Below are 25,491 nucleotides of genomic sequence, written 5' to 3'. Positions count from 1 at the left end.
ATAGGAGTAGTGGGGAGAGCTCTGGAGTAGAGATAAGGGCGAGCGATCGGTAAAGGAATGCAGTACAGCTTAATTGTACTGAAAACATACCGTTCTACCGCATGCGTGACATCCGCAGGAAGCGAGTGACTAACCCAAACATCCCTTGGCGTAACTAAATGGACTCGCCTCTCCGGCGACTGTCAGGACTAAATAATCGTACTGTAATTCTGAACGTGCCTCTTTTGGGTTTTCTTGGCGCTTGCTACGAGCGCTGAATATCACTCGTTACAACACACCCAAATAACCCGTAAAATGATTGGCTGACTACAGAAATAACAACAGAACATCAATTTGATTTAATGATTGCCAACTGACATTAAATGTTTGATAATATAATTCATAAACAAAATTACTTATTTCATGAAATAGTTCTACAAATATTCTGATTAGTAAATTGCTGTTGCATGAAGCAGCGTGCTGTATGTTATCCTGATAAATCTCAGATTGCAGACGAAATTTGACTACCTACCTCAGGCCGCACGCTTATTCAACTGTAGAGTATATTACAAGAATATTGGTTAGAAGTAAGTGCTTCGTATTGTCGTTATTAGTGTACAGTAATAATTCTGTGACTGCTTTGTATGAGAAGTTGGATATTATTATTCTGAATAGCTAAAGCTAGAAGAGGTTATGGCAAATTTTAACGTTTACCATATTCTATAGATAATGTGTTTTTTTCTGTTTATAGGGTGGGAATGTTACATTAGGTTATTTTAAAACAAGAAGATTCAGTAATTTGTGATGGCAATGGCAGTTCGTGCCAAAACTCGTCAGTGTGCTAATCCTATTGATCAAGCAACCCTCACTATTAATGAGAAAATTCTTCGGGAATGCCATACACTATACACAGACTCAGATACGGGTAAGTTAAAAGCAACAAGTGATGGAAGTTGCGGTTGCTTTTACCACATCCTGCATTCCGCATCCTTAAGATTTGTTTATTACACGACAAACTTCCCATAGCCTAGTTGTGAATTAAGCGTAGATCTATATAGAGAATATTGGTCTTTGCCTCTAAATTCAGACTGTAATTTGTGGCTAACACAAATTTATTTCTTCAACTTACAATGAAGATAACCATGATGTTAGTTTTTAACTTCTGATACATGTGTCTATCAACGTTTAGAATAAAATTGTATTGATAGACATAAAGACAAAATACTAAGTTTATTGATCAATCAGAAAGTATAAGTTGATAGTACAGAATGATGATGAAATGGAACTTAAACTAAACTCAGAGACCGACACGTCTCATAATCTTGCCTGAATATCTGTGCGTTTTCCAACTCACATTATGGAGTTTTATATGTCTCGTTGTGACTGACGTTATTGTGACTCTTGTAATGTGTATACTTATGAAAGGTCATAGAATATTCTGACGTAGTCTAACTCATGATGTGACTTGGTTTGGACTTTGACTATGAATAAGTGCTGATGTCAATAATACATACTCATATGTAAATACACTGGCACCTGTCCGTCTGCATTACAGGCATGGCTGTGGAATAATTAACCCCTTTCCGCATACTGGGACAGATATGGCACATACCGGTTTTATATTCATATCCTAACTTATAAACATATAATATTTCGAACTGCATACTGGGACAGATATGGCACACTGTCAAGAATTAGATTTGACCATATGTGACATCAGTTGAGAAAGAAAGAAGTACTTAAGTTATTTGAATATAAAACCGGTGTGTGCAAGATTATCCCATGCAGTAAGGGGTTAAGTTAATTTCAATTATAATAGTATCACCCTTAATATTAATAATTTCCTTAGAGTAAGTGGATACTTATCACAACTTAATGAACTTCAAATTCGTCTGAAACTAATCAGTATATTGTTATGAAAGTGGGCATGGGTGCTCAGCACTAGTTCCGTGAGGGGCAAGGATGCATTACCTCATTCTCGGCATTTTACAACTCTATCTCCTGTTCAGTAGTGGCTCTTGGCAGAAGCTAGCTGCAATGTTGAATAGAAGTATGCCTCAACAGTCGTCTCTTTCGGGAGGAATTTCATTCACAATTTCAAGACTTGAACATATGGTGTCAGATTTCAAGATTTTCATAGTCTAGCGTTGGGAAAAATCATTATTTTTCTGGAACATTTCCAAGAATTCCGTTTCCGAGAAAGTACTAATTCCAAAGAACAGTTCCGAAATAACAGCAAATGTCTGACACAACGTAATAATCACCAACATATTATATTGTTTTGGAACTAGTTCCTTTTCCAAAAATATTATACCATAATGCAATTCGAACCATGACAACTGTTGCAGTAAGGTGTAACAGTAATTTTTATACGAACTATAAAACATTGCAATGGTTTGATCATTCCTTTTGTTAAATAGAGGATATTAATCTCTATTGAAGCTTCTTAATTTATCTGTAATAAACATTGAGATTAGTTATGTTACCATTCATTCATTCATAGATAGTGTTCTTGCCCAAGGGCAGGTATTTCACTGCAAACCCAGCATTCTCCGGTATTTCCTATTTTCTGCCTTCCTGCGCATATGATCCATATAATATCTTAATGTCGTCTATCATTTGATATATTCTTCTGCCCCGAACTCTTCTCATGTTCATCATTCCTTCCAGTACATTCTTCAGAAGGCAGATGTTAAATTTTATAACACAATACAATGCAGTATATAAATTTATATATTTTTTCTTCATTTGATATAATAAAACAATGACGTTAAAATAATAATAATAATAATGACGACGACAATAATAATAATAATAATAATAATAATAATAATAATAAAATTAATAATAATAATAATAATAATAATAATAATAATAATAATAATCTATACTAATAATAAATCTGTAGCCGAAATTTTGCTGGTAATTTTCGATTTTCCAAAAATAATTAATTGGTCCTAACATATATAATTAACCACCCTGAAACCGAAAATAGCTTTTTTGAAATTTTTGTTTGTATGTCTGTCTGTCTGTCTGTCTGTCTGTATGTATGTTTGTTACCTTTTCACGCGATAATGGATGAACAGATTTTTAATGAAAATTGGAATATAAATTATGTTCGTTGTAACTTAGAGTTTAGGCTATATGGCATTCAAAATACATTATTTAAAAGGGGGGTTATAAGGGGGCCTGAATTAAATCAATCGAAATATCTCACTTGTTATTGATTTTTGTCAAAAATGTTACATAACAAAAGTTTCTCTAAAAATAATTTGCGATAAGTTTTATTCCTTGAAAAATTTTGATAGGACTGATATTTAATGAGATAAATGAGTTTTAAAAGTAAAATAACTGCCATCTAAGATCGTATAATGAAAAAAAAACAAATGACTTCTATAGACTCCGGCCGTGAAAGCCTACACTGCAAGACAAATGACTTCGTCTGTAAGGGGCCTTGGACAGCAACAATCGAAAGCTATGAAAGATAGCCTACAGAGAATGTTTCTGTGTTTGTATGAAGTAATATCGGAAGCTAAATTAACCGATTTGTATAATTAATTATTATTTCACCACTGGAAAGTGTAGTTTCTCTAGATGGACATAATGCTATAATGTTATTACAGTAACTTATGATATAATATACTGTAATATAATATAATATAATATATAATATAATATATAATATAATATAATATAATATAATGTAATGTAATATATAATATAATATAATATAATATAACATAACATAAAACATAACATAACATAACATAACATAACATAACATAACATAACATAACATAACATAACAATAAACATAAACATAACCATAACCATAACCATAACCATAACCATAACCATAAACATAACATAACATAACATAACATAACATAACATAACATAACATAACATAACATAACATAACATAACATAACATAATTTAAGTTATTGGCCAAACGCCATTTACTGAATACGTAGAAAACAAGGGTTAAAATTAAATTATTACCATAATTCAATGGAAACCTATAACAAGTAAAATAAAGTATACACATTAAATCTAAATGATGTCAATGTTCATTAAACTATGGTTGCATGTAATAAAAATTAGAAACATGTTAAAGGAATTGTCATTGCACCAATGAGTAGTATCTGGACCAAAATGATCGCACTTTAATTATTTGGATGCAGTTTAAATTAAGTAACATATTAAACGATTTATCGTTTTATCAAACACAAATGTTCCCTGGATCAAATGTCCTATTTTAATTATGTAATTACTTTATATTTATTTGTAACGGGTGCAGCGGAGCGCACGGGTACGGCTAGTAATACTAATAATAATAATAGGCACTATCTTACAATTTGATTTTTTTCATTCTTGTTGCTATATTAATAGCAAACAATGTAACTGAAGCTGATTGGCTAATCAGATTGATTGTTTAATATTGAAATACGCCCTGCGTATTCATTGTACCTAGTAAAAATTTTCGCGCTCCTTCAAATATACTCACCTGTGAAGGAACTACTGTACATCCAAGGAGAACACTTAGGCTGGAACTGTTATGGTCTCTGAGAGAGTATCTGGAGTGTTCCAGACAAGATGGTTGGACAGTACGTTACACAGTACTTCAGTTTCTATGAGGAACAGTTTGTCAGAAACTCCTGTTATTTTGGAATAGTGTTTTCCGACCTACAGTTTTTTTTTTTTTTTTTTGGAACTGTTATTTTCTTGGAATTGTTCTGAAAGTATAGTCCGGATCACCTTACTTAATACCCTAAGGGTGAAACCTAACCAATCTTCCCCTGTGTTTACATATGCTAGTGGATTATAGTGATTTTCTAGCTCTCAGGTTGAATTTTATTTTACCAACTTTGTTTCGAATTTCGGGTACTGTCAAACTGGCAGTTATTTTCTGTTATGTTGGCATGAACAATTTCGGTTTGCAGTAACGGAAACTGATGAAAATGCAAGCAAGTAAATACATTTTTAGGTTGGGTCTCATGAATCATAAACTGTTTAGTCAAAGCAATGCATTTCATATTGCCAGACAAAATAGATTTTACGTAATATTAAATCATACTAATCACCAACATAATATGCGAGAAGTCCAGGAGGAAAACGTACTATTTCATAAATTAACTGAACCATTTACGAAACACATCGTAACATAAAGATGAGATGTAGTAAATAAGCAAGACATTGTTATTGTTAATACTATATTATTATTATTATTATTATTATTATTATTATTATTATTATTATTATTATTATTATTTCAGTACCTAGCATTGTGATTTTACCCTCTTTGGTGATAACTGGTATTAGTTGGCAACATTGAAGGGCCGGCCAAATTAGACTTTTAGGAACTGCTCTTACGTGATCCTCAGTATACTCATGTTATTTTTCCCTATTTCTATCATAGACCCATCTACTGTGGATGTGGGTGGTGCTCCTGCTGAGTTTCAGCTAATAATAACACACCAATAGTGTGATAATGAACTGAAGATAATAGGAAGAGCAGGAAAAAGTCTGTGTGATTTTTATTCACATTTTCCAGTCAGATTTCTCAGGCTTCATCAGCACGTTTTTGACAGACTGTGCATGTTCGGATCTACATACATATACGAACATTGTATTCTTTAATGAAAATAAGTAAATCTCACCACAGAAGTAGCTAATTCATCTGACTACAATCTACGAAATTTCTTCAGTCCATGCACTTTTCAGATCGTAGTGCATAATATTGAGCAATTAGTATGCAATAAAGAGGCAAAAAAATCCCGTAAAATTAGCATTGCAGAAGATCAGGAAATATTTTTACTAATGGTCTATTTATTAATGCATTAACAAAATAAAAAGAAAAAGTAGAAATCTAAAATGCAGTACAGTATCTAGTTTTATTAAACTTTCATTTTATCCCTAACTTATCAACCAATTGGTTTCATACATGCAAATATTAGTATTAGACATTCACATTACTTTAAGTTTAATTCGATCAATATGAGAAACATTTATTATACGAAAAAGGAGCCACCATCGTAAACCTCCGCTGTGCCCGCGACAGCGAAACATGAGTGCAGCTGGCTTCAGAGCACGCTGAGATGTTACAGGGCATCGAGTTGATGACCAGTGGTCTAAAGCATAATTTTGTATCATTGCTGCATCTCGAAAATCCGCTATGTGCATTTAAATAGATTTTTCGGAGAAAGAAAAAAACATTCGATATAATTTCATCCTTCATATTATTGTTGTTTGGTCAATTGTCCAAAGACAGGTCTGAACCTCACAAGTGATACCAGTGATTGAAATTATACCGAAAGTAGCTTTGAAAATCAAGAGAATTAAAAATGATGGTGCTTTTTCTTTCTCCAGAAAAATCTGTTTAAATGCACATAGTTTTTGGAGGCACACTGACGATATATAAATATATTAACTTGCTTTTATTTTCAATTAGGCCTATATGCAATTGAAACTTCAAGAAATGAGGTGCTTCTTTCATACAACAAACTTCTCAGTGATTGTCCAAACAAAAATTGAGCTGACCAGGCTTACCAACATGAAAACCTGGACAATTATACCTGTTCTCTTAATTTAAAATGCTAATCGAACAAAAAGAAAAAAAAAAACATTTTTTTGGCTGATTTGGTTAACATTTCCAAGAAATGTCCCAGCATCAAATTACCTATTCCCCCATCTAATGTAGAATCCTCAGTCTCCTATCACTTAGCTATGCCCTCATCTAAACTATTCTAACCTTGTCATACTTCTTGATCTTCTATCACTTTGCTATCCTCTCATCTAACTCATTCTAACCTTGTCACATTCCTTGCTTCACAGCACTTAGCCATCTCCTCATGTAGCCAGAACCTAACCTTGAATTCGTAGTATTTACGGAAATATACAGAGGGTAAAAAACAGTGCAACACCATCTCCATGATCGGAAACTACCACTAATATTGTATGTGCCAAATACAGTAAACATCGGTGCCATTAAAGTAAGTAATTACATTAAATTCTGGCAGATCTTCAAATTCCCAAAAACAATATGAATAGTTATGAACTCTACCTCTCCACTTCTTCATCTGTCACATCACGTAACTTCATACGATGTACCTGCTTGCATGATAACACGAGACTACGAGGTGTGAGTGGAAACTTGTAAGACTGAGGTTGTAATTTCAAAATGGCAGTACCTTGCAGGCTATTGTGATTGATCTTCAAAATAGTCCCCTTCTGACTAAACACACTGACTCCAACAGTTTCCACTTTTGGAAGCATTCCTGGAAATTTTCTTTTTTAAGAGTTTAAGAACACTCTCCATATTTGCCTGGATGTCTTCAATTGAGTCAACTTGGTTCTCTTTCAGCAAAAATTTCAATTTAGGAAACAGAAGTCGGCAGGGGCTATATCATGAGAATAGGGCTTGCTGAAACACAGGAATTTGGCCAGAAATTCGCTGATTGAGAATGCACAATGAGCCAGTGTGTTGTCATGGTGGAGGATCCAATTCTTGTCTCTTGCAGACCTCTTCTTTCACACATTTTCGTGCAAATGCTCAAGGACACTTTTATAGTATTCTTGGTTGACTGTCTTCCCTGTAATGGCATATTCGTGATGCACAATATGTGTAGAATCGAAAAAAAACCGGCAACATTGTCTTCACATTCAACAGACTTTGTCACGCTTTTTTTAATAGTGGCGAACCTGTGATGATTGTGTCTTTGTTTCTGGGTCATACCCAGAGTTGTAAAAATACTGTATAATGCCAACAAGCATTGTATAATACTGCATTAATAATATATAATATGTATAAAACAACGCAATCTTCACTACCGCAACATTCTCCATTGTGCATAAACATCAGGTAACTTGTTTCAAATTTAGAAGTACTAATTTGCTTCATGTAGTAAGATGCTTCTAGAACCTATGTCAGAGCGAGTATATAAACAGCGGTGTAGCTATAAATTCATTAAATTGTCAACAGAACTTCAGTCTAGTTGGTGTTCTGTGGCTTCAATGCAATGTGTCTTCCTGCTGACATTTAGGTACATTATGACACAAGAGACATAGAAGGGAAAACAGAAGCAAAAGTAAGTACTGTGGAACCACATATCAGCATGCTCTAGTTACTCATCTACGTGAGCATATCATGAAATGCAAATTATGTCCACAATCCATTAAACATATGACTTCAATGACTTCTGAGCAGTCATCAGGAAAATGCATGAAGACTACTGAAACAAATGATAGTCCTTTGTCATTTTCTACAGTGCCGACAGTAGATTCAGATATCTCTACAGATACAGTGGTGGCTCACTGTGAAGTAGATGAAGCAATTGCAAAAGCTGTTAATGCTTCTGACATTCCTTTGTCGATGTTAGAATCTAAATATTGGAAGAATGCTTTTCAGTTGATTAGACTTGGCTATGATCCTCCTAACCATCTTTCCCTGAGTGGAATTTTGCTCACTGCAGAATATCAACGAGTGCAAAATGTTGTAACAACATCGAGAAGTCACATGGTCTCGGTTTAATTTTAGATGGATGGGCGAATATATCAGGCAACATCATTGTAAATTTCATTGTTACTACTCCAGAACCCAATATTTTTAGGAGTATAAGGCCTTATGCACAAAGAGAAACTGCCCAATTCATCACTTCAAGAATAATCAGTGTCATTGACGAGATATGTGATGAGAAGTTCATTGTTGTTATCACCGATAATGCGCAAAATATGAAAGCTGCTTGGAAAATAGTAGAAAAAAAGTACAGACACATAACCTGTATAGGATATGCTGCTCATAGAATCAATTTGTTAATTCGAGATATCGTGAACATGAACGTCGTTCAGCAACTACTTCAACAAAGTAAGCATTTAAGTTCAGTCACGTTCTGCACACCTTGCTGGAGGCTAAACAGAAAGAAAATATGAGATGTCCTTCGTTACATTAAAACTTCCACCTCCAACTTGATGGGCTGGTGCTGTTAAATGCTTTGAAAGATTGCTGAAAAACAAAGAAGCTATACTGGAAGTCGTATGTCCCACAATTTTGTTCAATTAACACATTAAGAGTAAAGTGCTTGAAGAGAATACGTAGATGAAACTTGAGGAAGCAAGTCGACTTTTAGGACCCATGTTGGCAGCTATTAACCCAATTGAGGCAGTTAATGCTGTTTTGTCTGATGTGCGTGAGCAATTTGCTCAAATTTCAAATCATGCTGATCTAGTACTACTAGATAGTTCAATGTTCTCTTCGTCTGATCAGTTAATTATAGAGGCTTCAATTAAGATCAGAAAGAAATTCACATGTAAGTCCATTCATGGTGCACGAAACTTGTTGGATCTACGGTACAAGAGGTCGGCTCTGATTGCAATGAGCAGAATGAAGCATTTGACTATCACTGATTGTAGCAACATGCTAAGTCATGACAGTGGAATGATCATGGCTAACTTAGCCGAATTTAAAGAAAGCAACGACAATTTTTCCCGAGACAGTTTACAGGCTGCTGCTCAACATGTCTCACCTTCTATCTGGTGGAGAGGATTGTGTGGCAAACAACTGATAAGTTCACTGGCGTCTAAACTTCTGAATATACCTTCATCATCAGCTGCAAGTGAGCGTAATTGGTCAACCCATGGGCGAATCCACACAAAAACTGGAACAGACTTTCTCCGGCAACAACCGAAAATTTGGTTTCGTTACAATGAAATCTCCGATATAATAATGATGCTCCAGAATAAGTTGAGAATTAAGGATCATAATTGTTGTCCAATGAAGAGACCGAGTGATCTTGCAAATTGTTGCAATTCATAATAAAAACATTAGGATATTGGTACAAAATATTTAAGTTTTGCTTTCTGTGATTTTGTGAAATCTATTGTGAAAGAGTATCTGATGTTATTTTTGCCTTCTTTAACAAGAATGAATGCAGTTATTTTCCATTAAAAGTATATGCCAAAGTCAATATCATGCAAAGTATTCCAATTCAGTTTCTTTTTATTTTTGTTCTATTAATATTGCTATGTTTACATTAATAAAAATAAGTAATTTACTTGTATTTACTTTACGTATATGTACGATAAAGCTTATAGTACTATTTTCATGACGAAAATATATGTTTTTCAAAACAAAAAATGTTCGTAGTCCTTACAAGCATTCATGTCACCAATCCAACCAATGTTACCAATGATACCACGTATTATACTGTATAATAACCCGTTTTGGTATTATACCAATCATACAGCTCTGGTATTAAACAATGCCACAACTCTAATCATACCCATAAATCCATGATTCGTCGCCTGTAATTACCCTATTTAACAAATCTGGGTAATTTTTGGCCCAAGTAATCAGTTCTTGGGACACTTGAAGTCGGTATTGTTTCTGCTCATCTGATAACAATTTCAGAATGGATTTTGTGGATACTCGACGCATGTTCAAATCTTCAGTTAAAATTGACTGAATGCATAGAAACTTAAATTCATTTCATCAGCCATTGTAAGTGGTCAGAGTGCACTAAATCGCAAACTTTCGCAATGTTTTTGTTGGTTTTTAAAGTGGAAGGTCTGCTGGATTGGGGGTCATCTTCGACTGATTTGCGGCCATCTTTGAGTCTGTTGAATCAGATAAAAATATTTGACCAGTTCAGATATTTATTCCCGAAAGCAGTTTTTAAGAGTTCATAAGTCTCTGAAGCTGATTTCCCGATTTTAAAACAAAATTTGACACAAACTCGTTCCGTTTTTCATCCATTTGCAAAATCTATAAATCCGCCGAGAACAAAAACATGTCTTCACTCACCAGGCTGCCACTCTTTACTGAACAAAGATATTGCGGTGATCTTTTCAGGATGTTTCAAGGACAAGACAAGTGTTCTCTTTCACACCTGCAAGCAAACCTACTCCCTCCTATCGAGCAGTGGCAGCTCCTGTCTTAAAACTTTCCATTCACACCTTGTAAATGATGACCAACTATTAATACATCACAATGCCTCTATACAAAGAATATCAAAACAAACACACCAATTTTAGTCACCCTTGTCAGCTATACTGTATAGTGAAGTTTACACAAGAATACATACCATAAAGTCTTAAATATCAACAATATAAATCTATAAAACCCTTTCATTAAAAACATCGCCACACATGAATACATTACAGAGTAGATGAGTCAAATTGTCGCTGTTCAACTGAAGGTCTAGAGCCCTCCACATGCTATATACAGGTAGCCCTTCTGCCAAACTATGATTGTAATTTGTGGCAAGATAGACTCAAAAATGCTTATTGTTGTAAATGGTGATTTCCTGCATTCAAGGATGCTTCACATTTCTTCAGCACATTCTCAATTTTCTGCAGTTCATTGTGACTTAATGTTCAGTATTTCTTGTCGGATGTTTTCCTTTATCCTAGCCACTTCATCACGTTGAACTGAAGTTTTAGATACCCTTACTTGCTGAGCTAATTGGTGCAAAGATTTTCGAGGACTTTGTTCTAATCGAAAACCTTTTTCATCTAATTTATCTTCTGGTTAGATCGGTTTATTCACTTGAGGCTTCATATTTTGAACTGAGTCTGTTTTAGATTTTTTCATGAAATTATTGCAAATTAAAATGCGTTGTTCCACAGCCGAGTAGCAGAAGTTAATTAATTAATTTATTTATCACTATTACGAAGGTAAACAGAGCCATAAACCCAAGAGCATGTAGAGGCTCACAGCCAACTGGTTTCCTTGAACTGTGGTGGCATTTTGCTTCACTTGAACACTGTATAAATTAATAAATACATCAAGAAAACAAAAAGGGGACCAAATTAAAAAAAAATTTCATCAGTCATAATAAATATAATTACTAATCATTATCATTTGCCTATCAAGTAATAGGCCATAGTGGCCTGTTACAGTCCCCTGCCAGAAATAGATAAGAAGCTAGTATGATTGTAATTAAATTTGTTGGTTGATTATATAATTTTGTTAATGAATTTATGATTTCATTTTGTTTAATTATTAATTGCTGATGTAATACTAAATATGAGATATGGAGTCATAAATGTTGCATAATTTTTCTGGACGAAGTATCAACGTGACAAATTTAACACTAATTCATATTTTTAAATTCCAGGTTTGATTAAAATTGCAGAACATTTCAACCTCAAATTGCTTGCACCTCGGAAAAAAATTATAGTCCTTCTCATTGGCAACCATTCAGCAGGAAAGTCATCTTTCATCAATTGGTGAGTATTATTACTCATTCTGTTAGTGTTAGAAAAGAGTCAAGGATTAGTTTTTTAATAATGAAAAAAAGAACTAGTAACGTTCCTTCCACACTCTCGTCTCTTAATGTTATGTTAGCGACTACAATTAAGATTTATGCAGACCCAAAGATCATATCAATTTATCACTACTTCAGGTGTTTATTTCATATGACCTAGGCTGACCATATTTCCTTGAAACCGGGACATGGGATGGTAAAATCAGGATGAGGATTGTATAATATTCTGTATTCAAGAAAAAGGAGATAAGTTTTCTTGCATGAAATATTGAAATTTATTACTATTCTTCAGTGACAATCCTTACAAAAATTTAAGTAGATATAGATATCATAAGGAACGAAATTAGTGCCATCGAACCTGTTTTGTTGGGGCGAATTATGCAGAACTTTCACAGCAGATTGCAGGAATATTTCGTTTCCGTGGAGGCTACTTACGAAATGTAGTTTTTAAAAAGTAATCAGACATTAATAAATTGCATTGTACTAGATTACTTCCAGTATATGTGTTTTCTTTTAATTCGTCCTTAGTGTCCCACAACAGGGCTATAAAAACCGTCATATCCCACTGCCGCATCCTATACTTAATTATAGCATACCATAATTTCAAGTTTTGTATTATGTATGATCCTAATTGAAGAATCATATACAAATGTATGATAATTTTTATTTGTTTCTCCCCCCCCCCCCTCCCCCCCAATTTCGTGTATGTGAGAAACTATGAGATAAACATATTTTCCATTGAAATCTGCGTAGAACGATTCTGAATTATAAACACGTGTCCGACAGTGGGCACCTGATCCAGGTTTAGATGATTTAATTGCGTGTAAGGACATCTTATTGATGTAGTTAGTTAGTGGGGTTTAAAAAGTGGGCGTCAGCTATTCTGGCTATTTGTGCCTTTATCTAAAATTCTTCAAAACCTTATTGATGTAGGTATATAGTCATACTATACAGTGAAAGTGAATAGATTTAGCTTGAGGATCCTGTTTAAAATTCCAAAATACATATAGTCACTAGCAATGAATATGATTACTTTTTTTTTTTTTCTTTTTTTCTCCCAATAATTTCTGTGTTCCTTAATAAGATACGTAGTTGAATTTCAAATAAATATATTTAGACATATCATTTAAGAAATAGAAAATAGTATATGGTAATTTTATTGAAGTATGCTATCTTTTAATTAGTTTGTACGTGTGATGTAATAATGATGAATTCCTAACGCTAGCCAGCCCTTCTGTGTATTCTGCAATGTGTGATGTGTGATGTTCACATATATGCATACCTCCATTTGTCATTTTGTTTTTAAAATACCTTATTTTTTTGTTACACTAACTTTGCACTGATATTATCAAACTTGTTTTTATGTAAAACATGTATTGGTCTTATTTTGTTTTGTTACAAAATAGCCTTTTCTCGAATGTCTGAATTCCTTTCTTGTGTGGTGTAGTATTAGAAAGCTTTCTTAAGAATGTAATATACCACTTTATTTATAATTTCGCATTTACTGTGTTGTTCTGTTTCAAAACCAACAGTACTAAATCACTTAAACAAATACACTGATGAAAACATAATCGATTTTCCTACATACGATATCAGGAGCACGAGGGCATTCCTCATCACACTTAAACTTCTCACAGCTCTCACTTCCAAGATTCTATACGGAAGTGAATAGGCTAATTCCGTTTTTTCATTGGAATATTAGTCAGTACTAGATATTCTGAAAATGTGTATGACTGCCAAAATTTCAATATAATATAAATATTCATTCATTCATTCATTCTTAGTTTTCTGTCAAGGTCAGGTCTTTCACTGCAAACCAAGCATTCTCCAATCTTTCCCATTTCCTGTCTTCTTCTTAATCTCCGCATTGTTTAGTCAACTGTCCGAAAACAGGTCTGAACCTTACAAGTAATACCAACAAGGCATCACTTATGAGGCAACTAAGTCAGGTGATAAAGGGGGTAGAGTGGCCAGTTCTTTTCCCTCCTCCATTGCATACATAGCTGACTAATTACATATCGTCAACTGAGATGTACTGCCTGATAACAGATGTAAAGTCCCCCACCAAAAATGAGAACTCTTGGTGATGGGAAACTCCGTGAACTTTTATCTTTTATGAAAGCATAGAAGAAACTGCGTGGCAAAAAGTCCCTTACCAAAGGGGAAAACACTGTTATCAAAATTGATGACAAATGTACTGTAGGGTCATGACTAAGACAAGAACCACTATAAGGACCACAAGAAAGATAACAAGGACCACGAAAAGAACAAGATGAAGACTACGATAAGGATCACAAGAACTGTGACAATGCTATGGACTATGAGAAAGACAAGGACCACGATAAAGACCACGACAAAGATTACTATTATATGAACCATGACAAGGACAAAGAAATTTAAAGACAAGACAAGGACCACGATAAAGACCACGACAAAGATGACTATTATATGAACCATGACAAGGACAAAGAAATTTAAAGACAAGACAAGGACCACGATAAGAATCACAGCATGGACCACGATATGGACAAGACCATGATAAGAATCACGACATGGACGACAAGGATCACAATAAAGATCACGATAAGGACCATAACAAAGACAACAAATACCACTATAAGGACCATGACAAAGGAAAATATCATAAGGACCTTGATAAAGAAAACAAAAAGAGTGCTAAGGACCTTTACAATAAAAAAGATCATTATAAGGAACATGACAAAGACAACAAAGCCCACTATAGGGACCACAAAAAAGGACAAAGACAAGAACCATGATAAGGCACATACGTGGACCACGACAAGCATGACAAGATCACGACAACGACCACGACATGGACTATGATAAGGGTCACAAGGACCACGAAAGCACCGTGATAAGGGCAAGGGAAAAAGATAAGGATCATGATAAGAACCACGACAAAGACAACAAGGACCATGATAAGAACCACAACAAGTACAAAACAAAGACAAGGACAACGGTAAGGATCACGATGTGCACTGTGATAAACACCATGATAATGAACAAGTAAGAATCACTACAAGGACAATGACAATGACCACAATAAGGATCACATTAACGATCACTGCAAAGACAATGACCACAATAATGACCACTACAAGGACAGTAATCACGATAAAGATCACGATAAGAGCCATTACAGAAGAAGAATGACAACCATAACATGGATAATGATAAGTGCCACTACAAAACCACAATATAGGTCACGACCGTGATTAGGACCAGTGAAAAATACAACAAGGATCTCGACAAAGGACCATGATAAGGACCATGAGATGGACAAGGACTGCGATAACGATCAAGACAAAGACCAAAACCATGATAAGGACCATGACAAAGGAAACAAGGACAATAAGGACCACGACTCAAAAAGTACCATGATAAACACCACAGCAAATACAACAAAAATCGTGGTAAGGACAGACACAACAAGGACCATGATAAAGATCACGAGCAAGACAACAAGGATAAATATAAGGACCACAATAAGCTCAACGACAAGGACTATGGCAGGAATCATGATTATGACCAAAACATGAACCAAGACAAGGATGACAACATGGGCTACGAGAAGCACTATTTTCAAGTCGTCGTCTTTATCGTGGTCCTTGTTATCCATGTGATTCCTGCCATGATCCCTGTCTTGGTCCTTGTGGTAATACAGCATTGTTTGTCAGTATTTTGGAACGACTTCTTCCTGTAGTGAAACCAAAAGGCTAGATAAAGGCTTTTTTCTCCAGTCGTCTCTGTGGCACATAGGTTAGTATTTAAATGTAGCCTAATTGTTGTTGATATTTAAAATTGGCCTTAATGCTTGTTGTTAAAACATTATAATTTTCATTGTTATTATTAAAAAGAAGCATTATCCCATTTACAATGACATCGTAAGATCTAATTTATAATATTATAATTGGTTTAAATACGATGTTACAGAATTACATATTTTTAATATATATTTTTCATAATGTATTCATTAACTTTTATAATATTACTAGTGGCTTGTGCAACAAATGCTGCTGCAAACTAAGTTCATTAGACGTTCAAATAAACATTTTTCAGATTTATTTTCAGTGAAGAATACCAGAGATTTTGAAAGTTATTTTCTTCCATAATAATGTAACATACTCCCTCTGAATGGGTTTTTTTATGCCAAATACTTTTTCTTGAACCTATACACCTTCAGTTTTTGAGTTTGAACGCGAAAATGTAAGTAACAATGTCAGGATGATCAGTGGGTTTTTCATGTGGGAATAAAGCAATAGCTATTTCAGGTCATTGTGGATTGTAGGTGAAAGTTGAAAAAATGTCAGGTTTGCTATGCTTTCGAACAATAGACATAGCATCTTAGTATAGCTGCTCCATGTTTCGTGAACTACCCTGAACTGTAGACGGTAAAATCATTTTATCCAGCTAAGAGATCTTGCTGAAATGATCGTGAGACTACAAAATCTTGAAGACCTCTTATTTTATCAGTAAGTAATACCATTTGGTCTTTCCTTAGAAACTGTAATTTTTGCACTCTCTCAAGCCAATACTGAAAAGAATCGCACATTATAAATATCTACACCACACCGCCATTAAGTATATGAAAAAGACCCAACCTCACTTGATAAATAACTATAAAAATATTTAATTTTTATAACAATATTATTATCTTACGTAAGTTTTATAGTCTTCAGTAACATGAAGATCTAATTTAAGATATTCTCTAGCCTACATCTACTTATATAACACCAAACATTTCACTTTCATATCATCGATATAGCATTAATATGTATAATTAATGAAAAATAGTCACATCATAGCATTAACTATAATAATATTTCGTTTCTAATGGTAATAATGTCATCAAACCACCTCAAGTTTTGTAGATTTTAATATCCAATATACAGCTGTACTCAGAAAATTACACACCACATAATCAGACCTGTAAATTATTTTTAGTAAGTCTGAAGTTTTTAATAACCAATTGAATTTGAGCTCTAAATATATCAGCAATCTTGCAGATCATGGCCTTCATATAATATTGTTTACTGTAGTGAGTGTTTTGTTTTATACTGAAATGCAATTAGTTCTCAAAACAGACGAAAGATGGATTTTTGAAAATAGGAAAATTATGTAGGAAAACTAACGCTTCACTGAAAGTTACTATTTTTATGAAAATCCTTGGATGCCAAGCTTCATTCATTAAAATCCATTCAGCCGTTTTCCCGTAATTTCCATTACCAGTTCAAATTATATATATATATATATATATATATATATATATATAATTTGGATTTTGTATTGTTTGTGACCATTAACAATAATAATTATTGAAAACCAATCTCATTGTGCTCGCGCTTGGTCACCTAATCCCAGGACTGTAAAACTCAGTTTTAATGTTATTACGGAAAGAAAAATATCTCGCCGGTATAGGGCTCAAACCTATTTCCTTCAACATGACATGTAGAAGCTTTAGCCACCTGAGCTATTCAGATCAGATGGAAGGTTTGCCTTCTGCAAGGCATGTCGATCTCGTCATGAAGCCCCAAATTTTGATGTTACTGCACGAATTTTATATTATATTTATATATTTTTACATAACATTTAGGCCTACATTTTTTTTTCTTTCAATTTTTCAGTGAGTTTCGGAACTAGTTCCAACAACAAACCAAATATAGATTGAATTTCAATAACTGAATTACGCGTTATCGTGTAATATTCCATGACCTCTGCAGTGGCTGAGTGTCCAGACCTCCGGCCTGTCACGCAGGCGGCCAGGTTTCGAGTCCTAGTCAGGTCTGGGATTTTTCAGTGAAAAATCCATAGTGATTCTTGTGATGGACAAGGTCGCAGTTGAAGGTTTTTCTCGGGGTTCTCCCATTTTTCCCATTTTCCGATCGTTGTCTGGCGACGCAAGGAAGAGGCTGGCATAGGGGCGAGGAGGGTTGCCTGCTCGAAATGTGGGTACACAGTGAACCTTAGTGTAGTCAGCCAGTGTGGGTTTGGGAATTCGGTAACCTTGAGGGTTAGCACAATAGATCGTAATAGATTGCAGTGCTGGGCCATAAATTCCGTTCCATTCCATTGTCTTATTCTTTTTTGGTGGGGACTGTACAATGAGGGACAATTGTTGAGCGGCTCGAGTCTTTTCTAAGTCAAAAAATACCACACTGCACATGCTCCAGACCAAAAGCTTGGTTCATAATTATGGAGAGATATTCGTTTCTGTTTTCTGTTTATATATATATACTGAGGAGAAATTTAATCATGGAGGGGAGTTACTATTAAAAATACATATACAAATATACAGAAGTTAAATGCTGTAGTTTTTTTTAGGAAAAAAAAAACAAATCTGAAATATGCAGAAGAGCCGGGCACCAACAATCGCGAACTTCTTTCTGAGGCTTGGGAGTGGGGAAGTTCTGTGTGTGCGGGCGACTGCTTACTCATAGAGCGTACTGTTCAAACACCTCCCTTCCCCCCCCCCCCCCCCCCAGCAAGACTCTTGGGCGATGCATTTAAGTGGATGCCATTTCATCTTTCGCGCAGGTGCCGTGAGTTTGCGATCGGGCGCTACCATGTTATGAAAACATCTGTTTGGAGACAAGCGAGGTGGTCGAGTGGTTAAAGCGCATGTGTCTAGAGTACAAGATCGACGGTATCAACGGGATTAATGCTGTGGTTTCTTTTTTGAGAAAAAACAAACCTGAAATAGGCTCTTCAGCCGAGAGCATTGTACCATGTTATGAAAACATCTAATGCTTGAGGGTGAGCGAAGTGGTAGAGTCGTTAAAGCGTTAGAGTACGGAATCAACGGGATCAATGCTGTAGTTTCTTTTTTTTTTAATCAAACCTGTAATATACAGAAGAGCCGGGAGCATTCTACCATGCTATGAAAATATCTAATGGTTGGAGGCAAGCGAAGTGGTCGAGTGGTTAAAGTGCGTGTCTAGAGTACGGGATCAACAGTATTAATGCTGTAGTTTCTTTTTTTTTAATCAGACCTGTAATATGCAGAAGAGCCAGGAGCATTCTACCATGTTATGAAAATATCTAATGCTTGGAGGCAAGCGAAGTGGTCGAGTGGTTAAAGTGCGTGTGTCTGGAGTACGGGATCAACGTTCTGAATCCCGACACCAATTATGTTTAAACATGTAAAAATATACACCCGTTTCAAAGGCATCATATTAATTTGAATTCCTAAATGTTATGGTCTGTTAATGTTATTTACAGCATTTATGTTTCCACTATACCCATTCCAAATATGTTGTAATTGCCTCCGTGGTCTGTTGGTCAGCATGCTGGCTTCCAGATCAGGAAGTCCCGGGTTCGATTCCCGGGCTAGGCTCTCGGTGAATTTTTCTTGAAGAAGAGGAATTCCCTGGGAGTCTAGAGTCTGGAAATTTGTATGAATGTGAGTGTGCCGGGTTAATATAAATTAACCAATCATCACAATATAAAAATACGTCAGGACTGTTGCTGGGCAGTAACCTGAACACACGTTTCAGCGTCACATTGTTGACAAGTAACTCCATCTGTTAACACAACCATAAAGCATCTAATAGATGCTATAGAGTTACCAACAACGAAAAAAAATATATATATGTTGTAATAATCGTTCATATATTATAGGACCACTGTAAGCATGTGGAATTCGATAATTTTAATTAATGCTTCAAGGAGACAGTCAATAGATAAGCTTAAATATTAAAATATTTATGGCCAGTTTTCCAAGTAATGTTTAATTTGGCTTAACAAATGTTAAATTAACAGCTGGTTTATTTTTAACGTTTTGTTAAGATATTTTCCATTTTTTCAACATAATGTTGTTTAAAATAACCAACACTTAACTTTAACTGTCGTTAATATTATTCTAACTACTCAACAGCAGTTGGTAATGATTTTGCATATATAAGACAACTTCTTATTGGCTGATATTATTATTTAAATTCTGTACTGTAGAGTGTACATGTGTAAAATCATAACCTGTTACAGTAGCCATGATTCATACAGTACAGAGAGTTGATAAATGAAAGTTGCATTGTCTACTATTGAATAATAATAATAATAATAATAATAATAATAATAATAATAATAATAATAATAATAATAATAATAATTATAAGTATGGTTGTATTTTCTAATGCTAAATATGAATTTCTGTTTAGAAAAATCTTAGAAAAATCTCAGCATTATGACTACCAGGTGACAATAATTACACGAATGTGTGTGTAGTCAACTGTATACAAAACCCTGAGGAGAATTCTGTATCATTTAAAATTCTCTAATTCAGGTCCATGTATAAATTATATGTAATTTCGTCCTAAAGAAGCAATTGCTGCTGAAACATTTTATTATTTACTCACTGCGTATTTTGAAGTACTATTGACATCGGCTATAGTTGAAGAGCCAGTAACATAGAATCTAGAGTTAATAGTAGCTGGTGAATTGGAACAAGTGGCCTATTTCTGTTTGTAGGATATTCAAATCTGACTTCAATTTCTTGCCACGTTGAGATCGCACATTTTCTCAATATTAAATGGATAATAGCTCAGCATCGAAATAAGCGTCAGTATGATAATCAGTTGACTTATAAAGATTATCTTCCCTATATTAATATTCCAAAATATCTTTTAAATTATATATTACCAGTCTTATGGCCGGTTACACAAAGCTTCATTAAGGTTTTAATGATTCATTAATTTATTTACTGGTTCATTAAATCATTTTTATATCTCATGAAGCATCTTTAGCCTAACGAACCAGTAAAACTATCATTAAATTTAGTGATAGAAATTTCCGTCTTAAAATTTTTAATTATTCATTAGTTGCAATATAAAATGGCGGAAAGTTTCGACGCAGAATTGTTATATCTGGAACTGCTCGAAAATTAAGAGTCAAATGGAGATAATGTTAACCATTTAAAAACCGATCATTTTGAAAATTTGAATGACACAAAAGTTCACAAAAGATACCACGTCACGAAGATTGTGGTACCGGTACTCAAAATTTTAGAAGAAACTGATCATAGGTTAGAATATCATAAAAACGGCTGAGACAAAGCTGAAACTAGTCAACTAGGTAACATACAACTGAGTTTTATTTTAAGACATGAAAGTGATTATTATAACTACATACCGGTACCTAAGAAATATTAGTAAATTAATACATAATGTGCATTCAAACATAACAAAACTTAATCGGTATATTAACTTTCATTTATTAGAATTATATTATCTCTAGCTATAAGATATGTTTGCACTGGCTTTAAAACAGAAGCGAAAGAGCTGGATTCTTGGAATTTATAATCATATTCTTTCCGATGGAAATTTAATTTTCCAGCAGGATAATCATCCCGCGCACATCACCATAAACGTTCAAACACGGTTCACGGAAAAGCATGAAAAAGAAGAGGATTGACAAATATCGAGACATCCCACCTCAAAATCCAGATCAGTTCTGGGATCAAATTCTGGCTAAGACTTACCTGGGAAGATTTCGCTAAGGACCAGAACTATTTCCGCGATCTGGTGGACTCAATGCCCCGAAAATGCCAGGCAGTGATAGACGCCGGTGGCATGTGGACAATGTATTAGATCCGCATGTGTATTTCTTTTATTTTTCTTTAATTTGTTTGTTTATCTTTGTTTTATTTCGGGAAAAAAATTGATCTCCCAAGAGTTTTTTAAATTCTCCTAGTGGAGCCAGAGTTGCGAAATAATTCGTTCTACTACACAAAATTAAAAAAATGAAGAAAGGTAACATGTATAAAAATTAGTTACATTAATAAAAGTTATCGCCGAGAATCGAACACGGGCCCCAGAGATTGCAAGCCAACTCGCTACTGACTGCTCCATCGGAGAGCAACGACGTAACCAGATCGACGAGGCACATATAGCTGCCCGGCTTGAAGTCTACGGAGACAGCGCACATATAAACATACTCGTTTAAATATTTTAATGTTCAGTACTAGTTAATGTTTCATTTGGACTGATTTACTGAAGCTTGGTGAAACCGGCCCTTACTCTAAACATTCCTCAAAGAGAAACATAACATATTATTTTCACAACTTTTGTCTGAACAGCTGTGGTGTTATCCGCCATGTTTAACTGTCTGTTAAATGAGTTAACGGCCTGAAATCCTACATTTAAAGTTAACAAACGGTTAAGAATCTGTTAAGCCAAACTGGTGTTGAACAATGGAAAAACTGTATTTAACAATCTGTTGAAGTTTAACAGTCGTTAAGTTTCTAACAATACTTGGACAAACCGGCCATTAATGTCACATTATTTTTCTTATGTCCTAAAAGTAAACATACCATTATATTTTATTACTTCCATACACGACGACAGTTAGCCAATGGTTGTAAAACTCAAGCGACCTAACTAGGAGTCTTAGGATCAATTGCCGGCTGTGGTATTTTAAATTATTTTATATTCAAATTGTAATACGGTAAGTAATGTTTAATCTAATGTCAAAGATATTGTAAGTTTTTATACTCAACGACAATGTAATTTTATTATCTCAACAATAACTCTTCACTTTCTACAATTTAATTCCACTCCTGTCAACAATGGGATTTCCACTCCACACAGTAACACAGTATTCGTTAGTGCACTCCACAGACGACAATGACAATTTACTTGGACTATTACAAACAACAATGAACTGTTAATCTTAACTAATATTCACGAAGCACTATTTACAACACAGAACTGTCAGTTCTCAGTTCACAGCTCGTTTGTCTTGGCTATTTCTTCTAGCTCAGTCACTCGCGTTCACAGAATCTCGAACCCCAGACCTTCAGAGACGATCCGCTGAACTTCGAACTCAGGTCCCCCAACTGCGGTCCACTGCACTCGAACTCCGGGCTTCAGGCTCCACAGTTACGGACACAACTCAAGTCGCGCTCTGGTCTCGAAGCTGGCTTCACTGCTACACAAGACTAACTCGCTTACTGTCCAAATCTGCCTGTAACAACGCTGGCTTACTGACTGAATTTTCACTTGCGTCTACTCTTTTATATAACCAAACCATAGTTGCGAGAAAGTACGAGTTCTGGATATTTCCAAGCGTGTGTCCATTCTCGAATCATCTGGATATCTCTTCTCTCTGCCGCAGTCGCTCTTTCCCCTTTCTCCCCACAGCACATGCCCCAGGAAGCAGATGCGCGCGCAACCTGCCCGTCACGGCCGACTTAGCCCTTCCTTCTCACGTGGCTGTCACAATATTATACAGTACGACATATAATTATATGTTATTAATGGACAGGGTGCATAATAAAGAAACTAACATACATTACTTGATGCCCACATGAATTTAGGGGGCTTCATTTCAAATAAATAAATGCTAAATCATTTTATGAAACAAACAAAAAGAGGCACGGCCTTAATACTTCTTCCACATGCCACTGGCCCGATTGATGGCACCTAGTCTTCGAGGCATAGAGTCGACGGGGTTCTGGAAAAAGACCTGGTCCTCGGAAATATCTTGCCAAGCATCGCAGACCAAGATCCATATTTCATCCACAGTTTGGTAGGAGGGTTTGGCCAATTTGACTGCAGTGGCCTCTTGAGTTTAGCCCATACATGTACAATGGAATTCAGATCTGGGGACCTTGGAGGCTATGGAATGGTTTCTATTTAATTCCTCCTAGTTTAAAACCATCTCTGAATCCTCCCGGAAGTATGAATCAGGTGATCAATCTGCTGGAAAAGAATGCGTCCTTTGGGATAAATTAATTGGGGTCCAGGTAACAAGACTTTTGCATGAAATGTTCGTAATAATCCGCGTCAAAATTGCCGTGAAATAATGTTCTTGCTTCTGTATATGTCATCCAGCCCCAACATGCAACACTCACGCGACCTCTCCTGGAAAGAGTAGTCCCGAAGCTAGAATCATATCGTCCGACTCGGCGATATACTGTATGTACATGAACAGAACCTTTGCTCGTGGTCGAGACTCTGACTTCGTCCAAAAAATAACACTTCTCCAATCGAAGTCTTTCCGATCATTTGCAAACGCTAAACGATCCACGGCTTGTTCTTAGTAATTGTTTCTTTTCTCAGTGCACGAAAAGACCTGATTCTACGGCTTCTAATTGTGTCTTTACAGCCTTTGTGGAGAGCTGAAAATCCAGACGCTGCTTTTAGTTTCAACGTGGTCCTAAAAGCGTAATTTCGGACAGCTCTGTATAAGACATCGTCTTGTCTTCTTGAAGCACGTGGTCTGCCAGGATTTGGACGTTTCGCAACTTCTCTATGAACGTTATAACGTCTAACCCATCTCCTAACTGTGGATTCAGGAACCCCATACCTTCAACCAGCCTCTGAAGTGCTCGCTAACTCCGTTCTCAGAGATCACAATTATCTTCTTACCTCTGCCATTGTGAAGGAAAAGAAAGTTGAACGCTTAAATCAGGTGATTACTGTATTGTCCTCGAATACTAAAAGGGTGGGATGATGATGATGATGATGATGATGATGTGGTCAACTACCTTGTGCTGCCCTCTGCACAGACGAGCGGCGAGACGAGAGGAAGGGACAGTTTACTGTATGCATTGGAAGTAATAAAATCAGTGGCGGCTCGTGCATATTTCTTAAGAGGAGGAAAGAAGTTAACAGCGCAAAATGACACCTTCTTGAGAGAAACATGCTACAAATTAGCATACATGCAAGACCAGATAGCAGTGGCGGCTCCTGCATATTTCTTAAGAGGAGGAAAGAAGTTAACAGCACGAAATGACACCTTCTTGAATGAAACATGCTACAAATTAGCCTACATGCATACATGTAAGACCAGGTAGTGTTGGGGTTGGCCTTCCCTTCTGTATAGCAATAATCTGTTCTTGTAAACTGAGTTTCCTAAATTGTCCAAAATATATGTTTTCACTTCCATTCATTGTTGAATAATTGCGCAAATTAACAATTACTAGGAAATTCACAACCTCGTAGCATTTCTCGAGCACACTAGAGCAGACTAGCTACTAACTCGTAACCGGAACCGTTTTATGGAAATGGGAATGAGAAGTAGTCTGAGGAAAGCGAGAACACTGCCCCCACGTGGTCTTTGTTGCCACATGTACATTTTACAAGTTCAGTATCACATGCTTTTGAAGAATATCAGTTCTTGTAAAGTCATACTATCATTATTGTTCAAAGCTGCCAGTGGCCGATTAATTTTTTATGTTAAAAATGATGTAGTTTGGAGTACCTACTTTCAGTTTCAAATATATTTGTACAA

General features: G+C 35.4%; 1 protein-coding gene across 1 annotated transcript in view; it reads left to right on the top strand.

Moving 5' to 3' along the window:
• The first annotated feature begins 337 nt into the window (after nucleotides 1-337).
• LOC138696408 (sarcalumenin-like) overlaps nucleotides 338-25,491 on the top strand; it is a 178,006-nt gene continuing 152,852 nt past the window's right edge. Inside the window, exons 1-3 of the mRNA XM_069821346.1 lie at nucleotides 338-566; nucleotides 731-904; nucleotides 12,094-12,205. Coding sequence (XP_069677447.1) covers nucleotides 784-904; nucleotides 12,094-12,205 — 233 coding nt within the window. The 5' untranslated portion in view covers nucleotides 338-566; nucleotides 731-783. The remainder of the gene's footprint in view (nucleotides 567-730; nucleotides 905-12,093; nucleotides 12,206-25,491) is intronic.

Source organism: Periplaneta americana, chromosome 3, assembly GCF_040183065.1.
Source record: "Periplaneta americana isolate PAMFEO1 chromosome 3, P.americana_PAMFEO1_priV1, whole genome shotgun sequence".
Classification (NCBI taxonomy): Eukaryota; Metazoa; Arthropoda; class Insecta; order Blattodea; family Blattidae; genus Periplaneta; species Periplaneta americana.
The sequence above is the reverse complement of the archived record's forward strand: the minus strand, read 5'-3'. Positions and strand labels throughout refer to the sequence as shown.